At 29.1% G+C, this 23,274-nt stretch overlaps 1 protein-coding gene across 4 annotated transcripts in view; it reads left to right on the plus strand.

Annotated features, from left to right (window-relative positions):
• The window catches only part of Best2 (bestrophin 2), a 45,672-nt gene that overhangs the window by 2,769 nt on the left and 19,629 nt on the right, over window positions 1-23,274 (plus strand). For all 4 annotated transcript variants that reach the window (XM_065503589.1, XM_065503588.1, XM_065503587.1 and 1 more), the window contains exons 2-4: window positions 2,540-3,062; window positions 12,486-13,144; window positions 23,057-23,167. In XM_065503589.1, coding sequence (XP_065359661.1) covers window positions 13,074-13,144; window positions 23,057-23,167 — 182 coding nt within the window. In that variant the 5' untranslated portion in view covers window positions 2,540-3,062; window positions 12,486-13,073. The remainder of the gene's footprint in view (window positions 1-2,539; window positions 3,063-12,485; window positions 13,145-23,056; window positions 23,168-23,274) is intronic.

Here is a 23,274-nt window from a genome sequence, read left to right on the forward strand (position 1 = left end):
GGGTTTCTGAACGTATTAAATGGTGTTTCAGAAGTCTTTTAATTCTTGTACTTGATATGTGGAAAAAGGAGCCAAAGCAGATCTGCGGTTTAGAAGACTATTTAAATAAATGTCTGATGTCATTTTGGGGCAAACAAAAGGACCATTCTATGTTTCATACATTTTTGAGCACTCAAATAGCTACATAACTGAAACGAACTGAGAGAGCTCACAATATCGTGATGGAGAATGATACAGTATAGTATATTTATTCGAAAGTCACGAACTCGCTTTACAAAATTAATCATCAACTGATATTTAGAACAAGGTACAATTAGCATCCTTCGAGGTAAAATTTCGAGTCCGTATTTTTCGATCTACAATTTTTCATAGGTTTTATATGGGATTAAGTTCTGGCGATTGGGCGTAACACGTAGAAATATGTTTTGGGTCATTGTCGTGCTAGAATCTCCAAACTAGAGGCATATTTTCATCTGCGTGGATACATAACATCGTTTAAAACGGATCTGTATCCAATTTCAATCATAGTATATTTTATGATATGAAATGGATCCTTACCTTTCCCTGAAATTCAGCTCAAAACCATATTAATGCCACCACCAAACTTGACTGTCTTATTTGTGTACACGTGGTCCAGTCTGCTTCCCTTCGGCCGTCTAACAAATGTTCTTCCATACTGCCTCTCAACCTTCATAGGGTCTTCGGGTCAAATTTGACCAATTTTGAAATTAAAATTTAATTTTTTGTTAAAAGTGAGAGGTTGATATTTTATGAATTTTATTTAATTTCAAATGTCAACAAATACGTTAAGTTTTTTAAAAAAAAATAGGCCAACAAAAATATCTATTACATTTTTTGCACTTAAGGTCTTTGGGTCATATTTGACCTGGAGCAAAAATCTTGAATTTTTGTTACGCGCAATTAAGTTGAATGCTTTCAGAGCTTTGGTAGCACTAATACATATACTTGTATGAAAACTGGCATACCAAAGCTATGTTTTTCTTATCCTTCATAATGTCTTCGGGTCAAAGTTGGCCTAACTAAAAAATAGATATTTATACCCTACACCACATAGTGGGGAGGGTATTATGCGTTTGTGCAGATGTTTGTAACGCCCAAAAATATTAGTCTAACACCCACCTTAAAGTATACCGATCGACTTAGAATCACTTTCTGAATCGATTAAGCGATGTCCGTCCGTCCGTCTGGTTGGCTGGCTGGCTGGCTGTCCATGTAAACCTTGTGCGCAGAGTACAGGTCGCAATTTTGAAGATATTTCGATGAAATTTGATACATATTATTTTTTCGGCTCAAGGACCAAGCCTATTGAAACTGGCTGAAATCGGTCCATTATTTCACCTAGCCCCCATACAAATGTCCTCCCGAAATTGGACTTTATCGGTCATAAATGTTTAATTTATATATGTATCTCCACAAATTCCGCTCCAAATAAGTTTTATATACACAAAATTCATGTCACCAAATTTTGTTACGATCGGTCCATAATTAGTCATAGCTCCCATATAGACCCGCATATAGATCCTTAAATCCGCTTAAAAATGTTGGTAAACACACAAAATTCAACATAGTTAACTTTAATATACACATAAATCACACGACCTAATTTCATGGTGATCGGTCCATAATTGGTCATAGAACCCATATAAGGCCCACCCGAAAATCACTCAAAAATATAAATTATTTAAATCTTAAAAGAAAAATTTTTGTTGCTCTTTTACTTAGTGTAGGGTATTATATGGTCGGGCTTGACCGACCATACTTTCTTACTTGTTTTGTTTGCAATTGTTTTTTTTTTAAAAAGCCTAACGTATTTGTTGACATTTGAAATTAAATAAAATATATACAATTGAAATTTGAAGATCCTATGAAGGTTAAATTTTATGTATTTGGATTCATCATTTGAATTTATTTTTTGCGAGACGACAGCAACCAAGACCAGCTTCATTTGGCTTGCGGCTAATAGTCCAAGAAGTAATTTCCAATTTTAGATTATTGATAACTCAGTATATTTAGGTTTAAATAGTATCGAATATTCAAGTAGAAAAATGCATTGGCCTACTGCAGTTCAGTGAATCCACATTGAAATGATTTGACACTAACAAATTGATATTATTAATATAACATAAATATTTTCCAATCAAACTTTTTATTAAACGCCTCACTGTGGCCTAAAACTATCTCACCAAACTATCTATAACATAAACCTTAAATATCCATACAAAACGAGAGATACATACATGGATTTCTGTATATAATATTTTTTTATTTTGGTTTAAGCCATACTCAAACTATTCGATACTATTGAAAATCTAGCTAAAGCGGAGAGCAGTGCATGTCACAAGTATGCAACATTAATTATACAAACTTAAATTATTAAATCAATAGAGAATTATTAACATAATAATTTTTTAAGCTTCTCTTTCTCTCTCTCACTCTCTCTCATATTCCATATCAATTCAATATCATCATTGTATTTGTTTTCCCAAATAAATTTTCTTTATGTGTTTTAATTATGTAGAGAAGTGCAGGGAGAGTGTGTGTATTAAAAAAAAACTGATCACCAGCCATAGACAATTTAAAACTATTGTTTAATAACAACATTAACAACCAAAAAAAAAAAAGATCGTTAAAACATCGATCGTTCGATTGCGTTGTTTTGCGTTTTATTACATGTTCAAAGCAACAACAACAACAAAAAGCGGTAGTAGCAGCAAACGTAAACAACAACTACATCAACAGAAATTTCATATTGTCTGGCTTATGATTTTATTTTAGCCAAAATTTTGTTTGAAATTATTTATAAACAAAAAAAATATTCAATTCCACACTGAATAAAGTGGAAACAAAATTTAAAAAATAATTAAAACGATCTGCTTGATCGCATTTAAAATAAAATAAAGTGTTTGTCTGTCGTCGTCGTGTTTTTGTTTTAAGTAGTTTTTCGGTTTTAACAAGTGGCTGACTGGCTGTCTCACTGTTTGAGTTTGGCTTTTGCGGTTTTTCTTAACAATTGGCTTTATTTAAAAAATAATTTATTAAAGGTAAGTGTTTGTTTGCATTGCAAAATAAGTGTTTGTTTTCCATGAATTTTGCGGTTTTTCTTACTTAACACCGTCTCATTTAGGGCTAAACTTTGTTATAGATCTTTCTAATGTTCTATATATTTTATAATTCAAATTCAGTGCTAAAAATGGGAAAAAACTCCCTGAATATATAATTGCAATATTATTTTTCAGTATTTATTACATACTCACACCATTATCCTCTATTAAAGATTAAATTTGATCTTTGGATCTTAAAAGATCACTTATGTATTCTCTACAAATTTCGAATAGGAAATACAAATTGTATTTAAATATTTAACAAATCCTGAAGTTTATAGTGTATATAAAATTGCCTAAATTATTTTGCCAGCTTTTAAAAATCACCTTAATTTATCTACTTTTTAAACAAACTTCTTTCCAAATCCCCACAATACTCCATAATATTGTTTGTGTATTGTTGTGATAATTTTTTTTTAAAATTCTTTTTGAGTATTAATAAAATCAACAGAAAAACACGAACAAAGAATAACAAATACTCTATAAAATTGTTAAATATCTAATTAACAATATTTTCTGAAATACTCGTGCTTTAGTTAATATTTGTTTATTTAAATAACATAAACTTGTTTAAATAATCGCAAAATATTGGCAGAAAAAAATAAAACAAAATCGGTTAAGTGACTGACTGACTCTCTTTTTGGACATTTTATTCGCAAAATTTTATGCATAATTTAATCATATAAATAAATATACAAAAATCTTTTATTGATCTTTGAGCTTTTTAGTAAGAAATCTTATTAAACATCTTAATACTGCCGCAAGGTTTCAAGGTTTTCTACAACTTTAAAATTACGTTGAAATATTAATATATACAAACATTAATATAAAAGAAAGATTTTTAAGGGGATTTACCCAATAAATAAATAGCGGAGGAGTCAGTAAATGTGTTTTAAACTTTACATTTCTATATAAATATATTTTTAAAGAAAATTAATATTTTTCTTAGTAAAATTGTGAACTTATTGCTTAAACAAAATGTTAATTTTTAAAATAAAATTATTAAAATAAATATTAAAGTTAATGCTACGTTTAGGGCACTGCTACACGTTCAATATATCTAGCCCTTAGCGCCAAATTATCGTAAGCGACATTTTCTAAATTTTTTTTTTATTGCAAAAATTAAAATTTTATGGACCGACTGATGTTTTCGCGTTCTCAGAATAACTTCAAAATTATAGGGGGTAAGATTTTATCGTAAGTCAATGTTTACATTTTACAGTAAACGAATTTTATCGTAAGCGACACATAGTGGTATAGAAAAAAATAAGGAAATAAATCTGTATGATTGTTTTGATTGGTTTGAATGAAATTTCACATGCGCAAAGAAGAAGTGCTGTAGAGTTTAAGTTCTGAATGTGGACCTCATGGGCCCACCAGGAGCGCGACCAATGGCCCTCAAAGTAGGACACCTCGGGTATGTTACATTTTTAAAACAATCCTATTTCTTCGTTTGTGTTCCGATTTCAAAAAAATTACATATATACAATCTTTTCATCGAGCGCTACAAAAAACCTAGCTATAAATTACCTCTTATATCTTAGGAGATATTCGCATTTGAAAATTAAATGTTCAATATTTTTACCCAACCTACTCCAGTTTTTTGATAACAGCGTATCCAAACATTTTCCGATTTTCTCCAGTTTTTCTTCATTGTACTAACAATATATGTATGTGTCAAACAGAAAATGAACTGTTTAAAAATAATGACTAAGTCCAATGTTATATGCATTTGAATTTAAAAAATTTTAAAAAGCCAATTTTTCGCTAATTTTTTGGGAAAAAAGAATTTTTTTTTTTTTAAGTTATCACACAAAATTTCTAAGAGGATGTATAAGGAATTTATACTTTCTGAAAGCTAAGTTTTCATAAAATATTTTAAATGAAAAAAAATTTAAAAATTTTTGTTACCGAAGGGACCAGATCCATTAAAAAAACTCCTATTTTTTATTTAAAATTAAATTTTAGGGCAAAAGTTCTCAAATCGCATATTCGATATCAAAATATAATAAACGATTTTGGATGGCCCAATATGCTTTTAATTATTTTGTAAAGGATTCCGATAACTCCGACCCTGTTATGGATATTATAGCCAAAAAACAGAAAATTTCCATTTTTGGAATTTTTCAACACTTTTTTGGGAATTGCGGGATTGCTTATAATAAATTTCAAATTTCGTTTTTATTTTTCCATTTTGAATAGAAAATTTTACATAACTGTGAAATTTCATTAAAAACTATTCATAAATAACAATTTCATTTCAATTCGAAAAATTTGTATTTATGCAAAAATTCAATACAAACATTTTTTGTCATATTTTCCAATAAAGTATTCCATAAATTTTTAAGTGTCAAAAGTTATAAAAAATAGACAAATAGCTTGAACGAAATTATATTATATCGCATCATAACATTTTTAATTCTATGTATAAATTTCAAAATAATCGAAAAAACCTTCTCCTGTAAAATTTGTGTTTTGTCGCTTACGATAATTTGGCGCTAAGGGCTCGATATATTGTGATGTTTGGATCGCGATCCATTTTAATTAATGGATCGTGCGCGTATGCTACATGTTCAATATTTATCGCGTCAGTATTTACATCATTTTTGTGTTATGTGGGTTGATTAGAAAAGCAATGTATCGCGAGTAGATCACGAAGTATGCACAACGTTCAATATTTATCGCGTGATCTATGATCCGCGATCCGAATTTCAAAATATTACTTATTTAAATATATTATTGTATATCAAAATATTATTATTTAGTAAAATGTTTAACTTTCTTATTTGTTTAATTTGTTGTACTGCGTATCGCTAATATTTTTATTTTGTTTTTTGATTTTTTCAAAATTTTTGGTTATATTTTCCAACATTTGTACAATATAAATTTATTCAAAGTATTGCTATCTATGACCATTTCATTCTGGATTCAGAGCCAAAATAATGCCTTATCTTTTGAGGCCAAATACGAATCAAGACAATATCGGATACTCTGTTCCAAAGTGGAGCGTATCCCAAGAGCGTTCTGCAACGATCGAAAAAATATTAGTCGGGCGGGTCACGGTCTGGACTATAAGCGGGTGAGGAAAAATTTCCCAATCAATTTTTTCAAAAAATACATTCTTTTTAACAGGTATTGTAACATGTGGCCTAGCGTTGTCTTAATGGAATGTTATGGAATGTTGCAAAATCGTCATGGTCTCTCGGTTTCAATTCGTATGGTACGAATTCAAGTATTTGCCGATAAATTAGCTTCAAGTAAATATTAAAGTTCAAGAACTTTTTATCATTAAATTGTATATTCGTTATAATTAAGACTTTTATTTTCTTTAAAATCTTTATTTATTGTAAATTATATTAATCATACATTAAATTGTATAGATTTTTAAATATTTACGCGGGTATTTCCATATGCGCAGTTACAGCTATGAGTAGGTAAAAATTCTCAAGAGATTCGAGTTAAATGCACGCCTAATTAGAATAGCATTTTTTTTGTTTTTGCTATATAAGCAAATATTAATTAAGTGGTAAATAAATACAAATATAAATTATTGTTAAATAAAAACAAACAAGTGAAAAGGTGCTTTCGTGAAATAAGAATTTTGGGAAATAAAAAAATTTTGCAAAATTTTATACATTCATGGAAGCACCTAAGACAATAAAATAAATGAAAGCAAAAGCTTCCAAGTGAGAACTTTTCATGGTTGATTAACGTTCATTACTGTCAAGTTGAGTCGAAAGTACTCCGTTTTGATTAAAATCGGAGTACTTTCCAATGCAATAGTAGTCACGTTATTGAAAACATTCTCTTTGTCTATGAAGGTTGCCATTTTACCTTTATATTGTTCAAATTCAAGAGATCTCCACATACTTAGCTCTTGCAACCTCAATGTAGAGCATGATGACTACTTGAAATCCTCGCGGTGCCTTCTAGTCGTTGGCTTATATGAGAGTCGATGAGTCTTTCAAACATTTTAATTTGAAAGAATAAAAGATTTATTAGACTAAAGTCTTTCTCATGACTTCTTTTAACCATTAAAAAAAAAAAACAAGTAAGAAAGTATAGTCGGTCACCGACCATATGATACCCTACACCAATCTAATTATGGACTAATCGCAATAAAATTAGGTGGCATGACTTCTGTATATATGAAACCTATTTGTGTTGAATTTTATTAAAATACCAATATTTTTAAGAAATCTACACTCATTAAAATGATTTTCGGAAGTGCGCATTATATGGGAGCTATGACTAATTTTGGACCGATCATCACAAAATTTGTTGAGCCGAGTTTGACTTATATAAAACTAATTTTTGCACAGTTTGGTTTGGATATCTATATAACAAAGTTATTTATGAGAGCTTAACTTTTCAGATAGGGCAATCGTATGGGGGATAGGAGAAATAATGGACCGATTCTTACCAAATTCAATAGGCTTCGTCCTTAGTGTAATAGAAGAACATGTACCAAATTTTACCGAATTATCTTTCAAGTTGCGACCTGTAGTTTGATTACAAGGTTTACATGGACGGACGGACATCGCTAATCCTGAACAGATTGGTATACTTTAAGGTGGGTGTTGGGACAATATTTAGGCATGTTACAAACATCAGCACTAACCCAATTAACCTTCCTCCAGTTGACCGGAACATTGTTAAGAGAAAGGCTGAACGTTAAATTACCGCGAAGCCAGGGGATGATAAGAGAGAGGATATACTTTTAAACAAATCCACGTTTTTCTTAAAGAAACCATGATTTTTGTATGGTGAAATTTCACTTAGAGAGAGGTCCGTGTGTGTTTTATTGTGTTTAATAATATAATTGTTTCTGTTTTCAAGACGATTATTGATCATTCCCAAATATTCAATAGTTAGAACTCAATGAAACCGTTCAGTAAAAACTGAATATGCTCATGCAAATGATTAGTAAATAAGCAGTTTTCTATTAGACAATAAATAAGTCATTACACGACTAATTCCACAAAATGCAGTCGGTATGTAGTAGTTATTGAAAAGTATATAAGTTCAAGTCATTGACAAGTTTTTTCGAAGACTTGCAATACTTATATTTCAATGTTAAGTTTCTTGTTAGTTAATAATAGAAAAGAATTTCGAATACAAAATGTCAAAGAACAAGTTCTTAAAAATTGTTTATAAATACTCGTATTTTAATTAAAACGAATTAAATTGTGTTCGTCAGCATTACTTTTACCTAGTGTGATTTTAAATTAACATTAATGAAATGAATACGATCATAATTTACTGTTAGTTATGAATAAATTATTATTGATCTATAAATTATGGGATTTTGAAAAAATTTATGGTTACAAATAATTTTATTTAAAAACATCCAAAAAAAACTACAACATTTCTGTATAATTTTCTTAGAGGAAATAAAACATTAACATTAACATAAAATTTTATGCAAATAATAATTTATAAATTTTTCAAATTAAAAAAAAGAAACTAACTAGTTTTATAATAATAAACAACACGTTTTTAATCCCTTTAATTAAAATTAAAACCATCATTAGTTTTTGTTTATAATTTATAAAAATTTGATATCGTTATATAGTAATTATTTACGACTGATGGGGTTTTTAAACTTAAATTAATTTTCATCATGAAGTTGAAGGTAAAATTTATAAAAAAAAAATAATAATAATTTAATTCCACAAAACAACATTTTTAAGGTGTGCGAGAGTAGTATGTAGTTAAAAACAAATTTAAATCATTTGAAGAAGATGCTGACTGATTTCAGTTTAAATTTAAATATATTTTTTTGTAATCTCAATACAGTGTTTTTTTTTTGTTAAACTCTATTCATAAATATCACGATCTTAAATTTTTATGACTATTTTTTGTTATTTTTGTAATAATTATATGATTATATGCTTAAATTGTTTTTTAGCTTAAAAAAATTAACTCATTTTCGTCGTGTGTAATTTTAATGTCACCATAAAAGTTTTGTTTATAAAAAAACAAAAAAGCATGAACAAAATGAAGTGTAAATTTTTAGGTTTGAAAAATGAGTTTGTATCTGGGTTATCACCAACGTCAACGGCATTGTCACAATATTTACTTGGGCTATTTTTCTGTTTTATAAAATTTAGTTTGTACTGTCATTTCCGTTTATATTTTTTACTTAGTTTGCTTTATTTTGCGAAATGTTTACATTTTTTTACTTTCATTTAACTCTATTTATTGTGTACATTGTGTACATTACGACCTTAACGCTAATGATCTTATTTATCAACTTCTTTTTTTCTTTGATAAATGATTCATATTTTTGTCTTTGTTTGCTTTAAAGAATCTGTTTAAATATACAGCTAAAGATTCCAGTAGCAGTTACAGTGAGTGTTCTGTTTTTAGTTAAAAAAATCATAAAAGAAAAATAACAAAGTCGTTGTTATGATCGATTAATAGTGATCGAAAGATCAGTAGCAGAAATTGAAAAGAGTGGTTTGATAAACTTGAAATACAAACAATGTGTTATTGAATACTCAGAAAAGTAACATTGCAAAAATTGCTCAAAATATAACTGAAAATTGTTCTACATCGAAAAAGTTCAAAAAGTGTCAGGTCTCTGTACACTGTATATATTCCAGGTAATTTTGAATATAGTCTGAAAGTTTTTCTAAAATCGAAAAACTCTAACCCTTAAATCGAAAGGTCAATTTTTTAAATATTTGGAATTTCTCATGGAAACTTAGCGAAATGTTATTTATTTTTCGGCCGATTTTGATGAAACTTAAAAAATATATAACACAAAGTCTAGTATTTACAAAAACAGCAGAAAAATTAAAATTAAACCTCAATAGCACTTGGGGTTAAAATTAAACCAAACTTCTAAAACCATAAACAAAATTGTAAATTTCAATAGTGCTGATCAAAAATTGTTTATAGGAAACAAACTCTAAAATATTGTATTGTGTATTAGAAAATATTACTACTAAAGCCACTTTGAAAATGTTCACATTTTTGTTTAATTTTGACCACACATTTTTCAAAGGACAAAATATTTCATTTATACCTGATTTTTTCTTTAATAACGTATTTAATATTTTATTGAGGATTTTTGAATAATAAAATTGATTTTAACCCTTTAGTGCACTTTTGATTTATTAGATTTAAAAAATAACTAGAATTATTCAGTTTATTTAATTCTGAAAAACATTAAAGTTAGCACGATTCATATTGACTGTGTTTTTCGTGATTTTAAAAGTTGAGGTTAATTTTAACCCCAAGTGCTATTAAGGGTTAATTTTAATTTTTCTGCAGTTTTTGTAAATACTAGACTATGTTTTATTTTTCTTAAGTTTCATCAAAATCGGCCCAAAAATAAATAACATATCGATAAGTTTCCATGAGCAATTCCAAATATTGATAAAAATTACTTTTGACCTTCGCTATATAAGGGTTAACGTTTTCCGATTTTAGAAAAACTTTCAGACTATATTTAAAATTACATGGAATATAATATTCTGAATAGCTTTTGCTTAAAAATCATAACAATAAAGAAATTCGGCTCATTCGCCAAAATATGGCCAAAAAAATAGTTTTTCTCGAAAATCTCAAAATTTAAATCGCAGGTACCTCCTATAGAAAAACTATAGGAGGTATTTTCATATTTTTATTACCTATTATGTTCTCAATAAATCCCAAAAAATTTTGAAATTTGTTTAACAAAATTTTTAAAATTGAAACTGCCTTTAAAAAAATTAAATTTTTGGTCATACCTGCGAATAGGTTAAAGGTATCCTACGAAGACAAAAACTCATACACAAGTAAATATGGATATATTTTAAGTAAAAATGTACTTTTATTTTAATATTTATCAAAATATGTTAATTTTGTTTCTACATTTCTTGTTCTAGTGGCCTGAGACACGTTAATGGCCTGGCGATTTTTTAATAACTTTAACATTTTTCAACCAATTTTTTTTTTCATATCTTATTAGAACGGCAATTACGTGTACGTTTCGATTCTTTTAAATTAAATTGCAAAAGTAATTATTTAATGCCAACATTTTTACAAAAACTGAAAAAATTGCATCATCCTAATATTTTACACAACGTGTTTCTACAATACATAGAACCATTCTAGAGGGGGACGGTCAAAATTCGCAATTTTATTTTTTTGGAGCACTATACTGTACAGACATCAGACTTGTCAGGTCTCAATAGAAACAGGAAAACAGAAAAAAACATCAGGTCTCAGTGGAGACAGGAGACTTTTTCTCTATAGAAAAATATTTCTCTAAAGAAAAATTTGTGTATTTTTCTGCATAGAAAAAAGAGGACAAGGAGACTATTTCAATATAGGAAAAGTGTCAGGTATCAGTAGAGATAGGAGACTTCTTCCACATAGAAAAAGCATCAGGTCTCAGTTGAAATAGGAGATCTAGAAATAAAGCACGATCTAGAAATAAAGGTGAATAATCTTCAATGCTAAGATGGACCGGTGCTAAAGTAGAGACAAATTTTACTGATTGCCGGGAATCAAAAATGGTCGGGAAATTAAAAACCCTACCTGAGAGTCTCAGGTAGACAGGAGACTTTTTCTACATTAAAAAATGTTATTGCCCAGAGCAAATCAACAATCATATTTTAACTTTATCTAGTAGACAATATCACAAGCTACTATATATTTTTTAAATATTTCCTCAAACTTTTATGGTTTGCTACGATTTTAGCAAATCTATAAAATTCAACAAATACGTGATTGTATTGAAAAGTAGTAAATTATTTACCATAATTTAATAAGTAAATTTATAAAACAAACTACCATAAATATAAACATATGTATAATACAATAATTAAATGAATTAATATATTTTTTTATATTTCCAAAACTTTGAAAAAAGATCAGGATTTTTAAAGAAAAAAAATTATATATGTTTTTTTTTAATTTCAGCAATTTTATTTTATAACTAATTAATGAAATAATTACACAATAATCTATAAAAAAAACCAGTAAGAAAGTATAAACAGTCAAGCCCAAACATATAATACCCTACACTGATTAAATTAGCAAAAACATGTTCCTTTTTAAATCTCAATAATTTATATTCGTGAGTCAGTTTCCGATTCTGAGTCGATAGGTATAGGTGGGTCTAAGACTAATATTTTTAGGCGTTACAAACGCATTATACCCTCCCCTCTATGGTAGTGTAGGGTATAATAAATACTTATTTTAAGAGAGTTATTATTTTGAGATCATTGCAAGTGAATTTTATAATTTTTTATGAATGAATTGTAAATTTCTTAGGAATTCTATTTTTATAGTTATTAACTACATACCCCAACAACTTTTAATTGTTTACTAATTATATTATGTGTTTTTTTTTCTCTATAATTTCAGCTAAAAGCAAAATTAGAAAATTGGTACCAGTCTAGAGCCATTCACCAAATTCAATGGAATAAACCCCTCTTTTTTATTAATAAACAACAACAAAAATTGCAATATTTACAATTTTATTACAACAATAACAACAAATAGCCAAAGAAACTTAAAACACAACAAAATAATCATGAATATTTTTTCAAAAACTCCCGTGTAATTACAACGTGTTGGAATTTTGGTTTTTTTTAACTACAACACAAACAAATTAAATAAAATAAGTATTAGAGGAATAACAAAAAAACAGGGAATTAATAAAACAAATAAATAAATTATTTAGAGAAACAACAAAAATGCATGACGTTAACAAGATGGCATAGCAATTTCAAACTCCCAAAACCAAAAGCAATTGAAATAAAAAGTGTTTGAAAATATTTAATAGCCTGGTTAAAAAGGCACGTGTTAACGTTTAAAACAAAATCATATTTAAATCAATTAGAAATCTCTAAAACTTTGTAATGTCTAAAAGAGTTTGATGGTGGGTAAACACTTGTCCAAATTCAGTTCAACAGTGACAGTTAAAAGTGTAACAACAACAATAATCACATCATGACAGTTTCCTATGCTGGTGAAGTGCCCAATGGCAGTAGTTTTGGCTGTTTTTGGAAAATTCTATGGAAGTAAGTAGTTTTAAAGATTTTTATCTCAATTTTTTTTTCCTTAATTCTAAATACATTATTTATTACTTTTTGCTAGTATCATTTGTAAACAATCTTTAAAATTATAAATTTATTTTTAAACAATAACTCATTTGAAATCAGTTAAATATAAAAAAAACTTTATTTATTTAGAAAAACAATTAGTTATAAATAAAAAAAATCAACATACAATTAAACTTTTACTACTTACCAATTTTATGTTTGTTTTTGTGTTTTCTAAAAACAATTACCAGTAACCGCTTTTGCTTTTAACATTTAAATTATAATTGCAAATTTGTTGTTATTTGTTTATTTAGATAAATAACATCATTTTAAGTAGCTATTGTTTTATGATACTTACAACAAATTGTTGCATCAGTCAAGAATGACGTGACAGGCAACAGCAACAGCATCATCATTTTTATTAACATTTTATGAATTAATGCTAAAAGTATGAATGAATTTAACAAAAAAAAAAATTTATAAAAATTCAATAATTAATTTTGACCCTAAAAGGCTTTCAAGGTAAAAAAAGTATATACATTTTTGAATATATAAAAGTGTGTATTTCAAAAAGGTCAAATATACCTTAATTTCAAATCCAATATCAAAATCTGTTTAAAAACAGATTTCGGCTTTGATGAATCTTATATACCCTTCACCAAATTATACTTTAAAATAAACAAAATTTAAAAAATGTTTATTCAAAATTTAAAAAAAAAAAAAATGGTCGAAATTGTTTTTAATTTTTATTTCAAATTTTTTTTTTTAAATTTATTAGTGACAAAAAACTTATGACAAAAAATGTTTTTGGTGAAAAAAATTCGGATTAAGAAATATTTGTCCCGATTTTGACCCACTGTAGGTCCAACTTACTATAATAACCTCATATACATCGTTGCAATGGACTTTAAAATATCTTTCATTAGATATCCATATTGTCTATATTAATGACTTAGTAATCCAGATATAGATCAAAAATAGGCCAAAAATCGAGGTTGTCCCGCTTTTTTCCTTATATCTCAGTCATTTGTGGGCCGATTTTGTTTTTATACCCTTCACCTTCGTGAGAAGGGTATATATAAGTTTGTCATTACGTTTGTAATTTCTACATTTTTCATTTCCGACCCTATAAAGTATATATATTCTGGATCCTTATAGATAGCGGAGTTGATTGAAATCAATTTTCTGAAGACCCCAGATATCTTCGGGATCCAAATCTATAATAATTCTGTCAGACATGCTTTCGAGAATTTTGCTATTTAAAATCAGCAAAATCGGTCCACAAATGGCTGAGATACATATGAGGAAAAAACCAAGACAACTTCGATTTTTGACCTATTTTTGACTTATATCTGGATTACTAAGACATTAATATAGACAATATGGATATCTAATGATAGATATTTCAAAGACATTTGCAACGACGTATATAAGACCATAGTAAGATGGACCTACAATGGGTCAAAATCCGAAAAAAAAATGTTTAACCCGAATTTTTTTTTAAAAAAAAAAATTTAAAAAACAAAAAAAAAAAATTAAAAATTTAAAAAAAATGTTTAACCCGAATTTTTTTTTTTTCACAAAAAAAAATTTAAAAAACAAAAAAAAATTTTAAAATTTAAAAAAAAAATTTAAAATTTAAAAAAAAAAAAATTTTAATAACAATCGAAAAAAACAACTGAAAAATTAAATTTTGTTTACCTAAAAATATTTAAAATTTTGAAGTATAATTTGGTGAAGGGTATATAAGATTCGGCACAGCGGAATATAGCACTCTTACTTGTTTAAATTGCAACCGAGCCAGAAGAATTCGCGATATATTCAGCGTTTGTGTGAACTGGTTCTGTTTCTGTTTGGCCGGAAACCTATCTGTTCATCACGTAGATTGTTCTCCATTTTAATATGAAGCCTTCCCTCAATTATGACTGCTAGTCTCCAGTTGTAGCTATCTTTGAAGTCGCCACATTTCGGTAACTTTCTCCTCCCAGACTAATCTGATATGCGGTCGTAGAAGTTCAGCTGTGATTTTGATGTCAACCCGAAGAATTTCAGCTGGTATTCCATCTTCACCTGCGACTGTGTTAATTTGTAACTATCCGATGGCCTCCTTTATCTTATTTATACTGGGGGCTGCTTGATATTCTTAGGATATTTTCTGCAGGGCTGTTGTTTTCAATTTCGTTGTCCTTAGTTGCATCTGTGGTGACGTTATTAATTTCTTTGAAATGTTCTCTCCATCTATGTGCCTGTGCATCATTGTTTGTTAATAGTGCACCACTGCGAATGGTTGGTAAGACAGTTTATCGCCTGGTGTAGTTTTCTCATATTTCATACACAGATATATATTTGCTATTATTGCTGCATTGGGACAGTTAAATTAGGTGATCTTGGAAGCAAATTCTACCTGCAGGAACTACATAGTCTCAAAATACAATTCTTAAATAAAGACTGAAGAATCTCGTTCATTATGACATTGTCGGGCTTTCTCGTTTGAATTGTGGTGTTGCTCGGCATAGGTTAGGTTATAAAGGTAGCCGGTTTTGCCAGCTCTCTTAGGTCAATGAATTGGTTTCAATGTGATACCCTAAAGTATCATGTTCAGGTCCTTCACATGTCGGAAAGTGGTTCAATGCCCAACCAACCCGACGCACGAATAAACGCAACAGCTTCCTAATGTCCAGTCTAGGTAGATCCGCTAAACCAAGCATAAAAGTACTAAACATTATCGTAGTCCGTGTCCCCGATAGAGCAGAACAGGAGGTATTCAAACGTTTTCTCCCCGTCTTCGTCATGAGAGCTTCTACAGAAGTCATTATAATGAGTGTTCAATCTCCTAGCTGTTCCCTGTAAGCACGGCTTAAACAATTCGTAGCCGCGCTCCTAATACCCCCATATGGGACGTTGATATATGATGGTCGTAAACGATCCATGTAAGCCTCGATAACGAGCAATTTGTCCAGCTAGACCATCTGAGCTGGGCAGACTCGAAAAATTTGAGCTGTATGAGTAATTTACAACAAGAGAGCGGTATACCGACCAAATGATCGATCTCGTCGACTTGCAGACGTGAGCCTGTTTTGGCCAGTTCATCCGCGATACTATTGCCGAGTACACCAGAGTGATTCGGGACCCAGAATAATTCCAAGTATCGCATTAAGAAACTCCCGGCGTTCATATACCAATATGGATGACGTATAGACGTATATAGATCATAGAGCGGGTTTACTGTCAGTACAAATTCGAATACTTTATCCAGTGTTCCGCCCTTTTGATGGTTGAAATCTCAGAGTGAATTACACTACATTGATCATTGAAGCACATCCCCTTTTGGAAACGGGGAATATAGAAGCTCCCACCCACCCCAATCACACTTGTATATATAACAAACGTGTCCGTAGAAGAAGGTGAACCGCCAGAATGGTACAATTTCTTTCAGTACTGAGCCTTTTGGTCCAATTGTTTAGTCATGAGATCAGCTGGTAGCCAGTGCAACATACGAGATGTAGTGCTGCGCACTCATATTCATTAGTGCAGAGATTCGCAGGATTCTCTCAATCATCCCTCAATAGGTTGATTTACTAGTTTCAGGAATAAATAGTAATAGCTGCCTAGACGTTTGGATATTCAGGTTCCAGGATAGCTTGATGTATAAAATGACAGCCAATTACTTCGCACTATCCGAAAGCCTACGTTCCATCCCGTTAAGGCCGGGTAATGGGATCCAGGTTATGTTGTACCTTCTTGAAAATAGCAAAATCTTAATGGTAAGATTCCACAGAAGTGGCGATAGAACCTCTCCCCACGAGTTCGACAATCTGAAAATAGTTGCATAGAAAAAATAATGATTCTATTAGTCAGAAGTTTACCTATGAAACAGATGATAGACTGATCTATATCCAAACCACCCAAAGGCGTAAGAATCTTTTATATCGTCACATTGTTAAAGGCCCCTTACATATCCAGAAAGACCAACATGTTCGGCATGTTTTGATTAAAAATAGTTGTCATCGCTGTATAAAATTAATTCTGCAACGATCTCCTAAAATGTGATAGTCTAAAGTGTCTTTTTGAAGTATGCTCCCCAGTTAATTACCCACTAACATGCCAAGGATACAAAAAACCAAATCTCTCGATCTGTTTAAACAACAATTAATATTTTATTTAAAGTTTGTTCCCAACAATGTACATGCAATTATTTTCACAAAGATTTATTACTAAAAATAACAAATTTAATTTAAACAATTAGACGCGTCTTACATTTATGAATATTTGTAGAAACATTTTTGAGATGACACTCGTTAAGTTTTGTGATATGTCAGTTATTAGACATGTAAGACGCATAAATGTGTAAACAGTGGCAAGTAAATAAATATGTTTTACTAAATAACTTTTAAATTACGTGGGGAAATGTTTAATTTTAAACAATACAATAAAATTTGATTATTTTATAAAACAACTATAAATTATTTAATAAAAAAAGCATCAATATTTGTTTTAAGATAAAATAGATGTCATTGGTTTAAAAACGCCATTTATTAGTACTAATTTTAAACATTAATTAAAAATCTAGAATTATTTATTTTATTTGTTTTAAATCTTATACATTTATCTTGTTATTCCAACTCCTGCTGGGTTCATTTAAATATCAATAAAAATTTTTTTATAAAATTTGCAAAAAACATGTATGATTATTTCTGTTTTAAACTACAGCTAAATTTAAAGTGTTAAACCTAATAATAAATTAAACTACAATTACCTTAAATCAGCATTTAATCACGTTTCTTGGCCAACGAAAATATTTTCTAGTCGTTGTTAAATGTCCGATTCTGATATTTTTCTAATTTATTTTCAAAGAAAAAACACATTTTTTTCCTACTTAAATAAACAAATGAAAGGCAATTAATTCTAAACAATGACCGCACATTTACACAAACATAATTATAATAGTTTTTTTTTAGTTTTTGTGTTATTTGTAATTTAATTTATTTGTTTCTAAAAATACGGGGAATACTTTGAAATAAAAAAGGTGCATGTGTTAAACATGCACCTTTTTAAATTAAATTGAGATGTTTTGAGTGAGAAAAAACTTTGCTAATAATGTGGTAAATGTTTTAAATTATGTGTCAAATAAGGGGAAATTGTTAAATTGCAGGCGTTTAAAATAATTTTCAAAATATTGCCAGGAATATTTAAAGCGCCGCTTACGTAATTAAAATGTGAAATTTATAAGAACCCCACTACAGCTTGCATTACCAAGTAACCAGTGGTATTTAGTGGAATTTTTATTATATAAATTCATTTATTCAAGAAAATTATGTCGAAAATAATCAATTGTGTCTTAACTTATGAGCTTTTTTGTGTCCTAGCTAAATTTCTTAGTAATGCATATTCAACATGGTGATCTATTGTAAGGAATATTCTAACATTTTCAGTGTTGTAAAGAAAACTCAATTTTACCTAAATTAGTACTGATCACTATTACATATCGAGTAATAAAATAATAAAATTTTGTGATAATAACCATAGAAAATTAAACATGGCCCTAATATACTTAGCTTAGTTCAAACAAAATTTAAATATGTACTTGAGTATAATTTACATAGACATTAAAAATTAATCACCCTTGCTAATAATTAGAATAATAAACTAGGTAGAGAAAATTAAAAAAAAACACAAAATTTTCCCAGTTTTTTTAGTATAATCTCCTAAGATGGAGAGTATTTTTGACTTGCCAATTAATAATCAAATTAGTTAATCTAAATATAAATTTAATTTAACGTTAATTCACTATGATGTTTTTGGTATCTAGTTTAAACTTCATAGTATTGTCATACACAACGTCACACAGTGCTATCTGGTCCGATTTCAAAATCATGTTGAACGAATCGTAAAAACGGACATAAGCATTAAGAAAAATTAAATTTGTTACCACCCTGTAGAATACAAGGAGATACCGGATATCAAAGTCGACCATTTCTGGTTAAGAAAATTTTGTACAGCTTGTAACTTGTACAAATATGGACATATTTCAAATTATAGGGTTTTTATATTGGGTGAATGACTTAAAAATGCGGGATTTATAATGGATGATGTATCTTTTGAACACGTTTTTTTTTCATTTATGACATATCTGTCATTTATTCTCACTTAGTTATTGACCATTGAGGTGTAAACAACAACGTTTTTGTCGAATTTTGTACCAACGAATCGTCATATGCTGGAAGTTTTACTTTACTTCCTTAATTTGAAAAAAAGCTTATGGTGAATGTGTTTCATCGGTTTCAACGTGCGATATATGGTTCGTGCGGTTCAGATGTGGAAGACAAAGATCGCCCAGGCCAGCCAACAAAGTTTGAAGACCAAGTATTGAAGATTATTGTCAAATTCAACAAGAACTTTCAAAATCATTGAGAGCTACTCTAGCAGCAATACCTTTGAGAGCAGCAGGATTCATCCAAAAGCAAAGAAATTGGGTATAATACGAATTGAAGCCGAGAGACCATGAAAGACGGTTTTGCATATCCGAAATGATGCTTGAACGCTATAATGGAAATCATTTTTGTACCGAATCATTTGCGATGAAAAATGGATTCATTACGATAACCCGAAGAATAAGATTCATAACGTATGTGAAGCCCGGCCAACCAGCCGAATTGACACCAAAGTCAAATATCCAGATTAAGTTAATAATCTGTTTTTGGAGGGACTTATTATGAGCTGCTGAAATCTAACCAGACCATCACAGGGAACCTGTACCGAATGCAACAGATTCGTTTGAAGTGAGCATTTGCCGATAAACGCCCAGAATATGCGGCCAGACATGAAACCGTAATATTCCATCATGACAACGCTCTGCCACATGTTGCAATACCTGCTAAAAACTATTTAGAATGAAGTGGTTGGGAAGTTTTGTCTCATCCATTATAGTCCAGATTGTGCTCTATCCGACTACAATTTGCAGAACGCTCCCTGAACGGAGTATCCGATTATTCGGACAGCCCATGACGTCCGAATATGAATAGTGCATCATTTTCCCCACATTCTCCCGACTCCTCCGCAATCACCTGACATGAATCCCATAGAAAATCTGTGGGATAAATTGGCCGAACGTGTAGGAAAGCACCATATTATTAGTAAGACTCAACTTAAAGAAGTCCTGTTACAAGAATGGCAAAAAAATTGGTCGATTCAATGCCAAGACGATTAAAAGAAGTCATTAAAGAGATAGGCTACTCCACAAAATATTAAACTATTAAAAAAAACTATTTTCCTATTAAAAATTAGAAACTGTGTGAATATTTTTGTCCCCTTAAAATCGAACTTCGAAACATTAGTTAAATTTTTTTTCTGAAATGTGCCAACTTATGTTTAGTTTTTCCATATATTTCAATAAGTTATATGTAAATAAATATTTTTTTGAAACCCGTACGAAAGTTGTGGCCTTCGTTTAAAAAATATGGAAGATTAAAGATAAATGTATATGCTGTGTGAATATTTAAGTCCGGCACTGTATGTTGCCAGAAAGAAAAAGTCCATAGCTAACAATGGCCAATATTTTGAATAAATTTATTTGTACAAATGTTTCAAAATAAAAGCTAAGCATTTTAAAAAATTGCGTATTTTTAAGTCATACACTCAATTTTCTTTCTAAATGACTTAGAAATTCACTATTTTCGACCATTGCCTGAAGTAGGGTACATGTCCATATCGATTTAAAGGTTTCTTATTAGTAATTTTTGAAGACTCTTCTTAGCAAATATGTAAAAATATTGAAACATTTTTTTTAAAATCTTTGAGAAATATTAAAAAAAAATTAAGCTCCATTTTGGTCAAAATTTAGCCAGTTTTATTACACTCACCATCATAAAAGATGGGGGTATATTGTTATACCCTTCACCATGAGTGGCATGGGTATATATAAGTTAGTCATTCCGTTTGTAATTTCTACATTTTTCATTTGCGACCCCACAAAGTATATACATATATTCTGAATCGTTATAGATAGCGGAGTCGTTATAGCCATGTCCGTCTGTCCGCCTGTGTGTTGAAATCAACTTTCTGAAGTCCCCAAATAACTTACATACACGAATGATACATCAATATCTCCGAAATTCCGGCTCGGTTGCTATTTAAAATCGAGAAAATCGGTCCACAAATGGCTGAGATATAAGGAAAAACCTCGATTTTTTACCTATTTTTGACCCATATCTGGATTACTAAATAATTAATATAGACAATATGGATATCTAATGATAGATATTTCAAAGACCTGTGCAACGATGTAGATAAGGCTATAGTAAGTTGGACCTACAATGGGTCAAAATCGGAAAAAATATTTTTTAACCCGATTTTTTTTTCACCAAAATTTTTTTACACTAAATATTAAAAAAAAAAATTTAAAAACTAAAAAAAAAAATTTTTAAAATTAAAAAAAAAATTATAAAATTTTAAAAACAATTTCGAAAAAACAACTGGAAAAAAATTAAAATTTTGTTTACCTAAATATATTTAAAAATTTTATTTTAAAGTATAATTTGGTGAAGGGTTGATAAGGTTTGTTTGGAAAATATCGCTTCACAATTTCACATAGTCTCCATTCAAATGTACCCCGGAATACTGATTGAGCTTGTCATAAATATATTGATTATGCGGCAATCCTGAAACATTTTGCTCAACTAAGTTCTAAGTACTCTGAAATTATACTGTAAAGTATGGCGATCGGATCGATAATCGGGCAACATTTGTCCCTAGTCCCCATATAAGGTCCCCCTCAGAAAATGACTTGAACATTCATAAATGATTTATAATTATTAATATAGAGATGAAATGGGACAAAAACCAGTTTTATATGAAACTAAATCTTTCTACCAACTTTTGTGAGGATCGGTTCATAATTGACACTACCCCCATATAAACCCTATATCAGAAAACAAATTGATGGGGGCTAAACAAGATTCGGCCCAGCCGAATATATTAGTCTTACTATTTAAGAATTAATGTGTTTTGTTTATTAATAGATATCTGTGGAATTTTAACAAAACAACTGGTTTAATATATCTGTGGAGTTTTTACAAAACAACTTAAGTGGAATTTTAAAATTTTTCAGTAGAGCGTAAAAACTGTATAATTGTAAAAGCTCTCAAATAATTATACATAGCTTTCGAAATCCTTTAAGGATATTTATTGATCAATTCAATAGTTTTTTCGCTCTCCAGAAAAATTTGAAAATTCCACTTAAGTTGTTTTGTAAAAACTCCACGGATATATTAAAACAGTTTAAATTAAAAAGATAATTATGAATAAATCACAGAATTTAAATACACCTTTCAAGTGAAACCATATTTTGAGTGAACTCTTATATTTTTCATTTTTTTTCTCGAGTTTTAACAAATGAATAAATAATTGTATCTCTAGTTAGCGGAAAACAATACTGCAAATAATGACTCATATTTAATATAATAAAATAAAAAGTGTATTAAATAATGAAATAATTAAAAGAATCAAATGCAAATAAACTTTGTGGAAAAGAAAAAAAATAAAAGCAGAAATAAAGCAATTATTAGTAATTATATTTTAATAAAAATAAAATAAAAACATTAAAAAGGAAATTTAAAAAAGATTACATAGACTCTATTTGATATTTAGTTAAAAACAAAGATTTGCAAAATTTAATAAATATTTCATTTGATTTAAGTTTCGATTCAATTTAAAATATTTTCATTTGACACCCTTCAAAAAGTAATAAAATTAATGATCGATTTGTTGCAAACAATTTTTATATTTTATAGCTTGTTTTCTTTTCATATTTTGCAATTTAAATATTATATTCTAATTAATGTTTTATTTATTTTTCTTTTCTTCTCTTTTTCTGAATTTGTTAATATTTTTCAGGTGGCGTGGCAGTGTCTATAAATTAGTATGGCGTGAATTAGTGGCGTATTTATGTTTATATTATACTATAAATTTTGTATATAGATTTGCTTTAACCGAACAACAACAAAAGTAAGTTGCAAATTTTCAAAATAAATAATATTTAAAATGAAATTAATCATTAAATAATGATCAATCTTTAACATTAAAATGTTTGAACTACAGAATTCATCGGTATT

The sequence above is a fragment of the Calliphora vicina genome, chromosome 3 (genome assembly GCF_958450345.1).
Source record: "Calliphora vicina chromosome 3, idCalVici1.1, whole genome shotgun sequence".
Classification (NCBI taxonomy): domain Eukaryota; kingdom Metazoa; phylum Arthropoda; class Insecta; order Diptera; family Calliphoridae; genus Calliphora; species Calliphora vicina.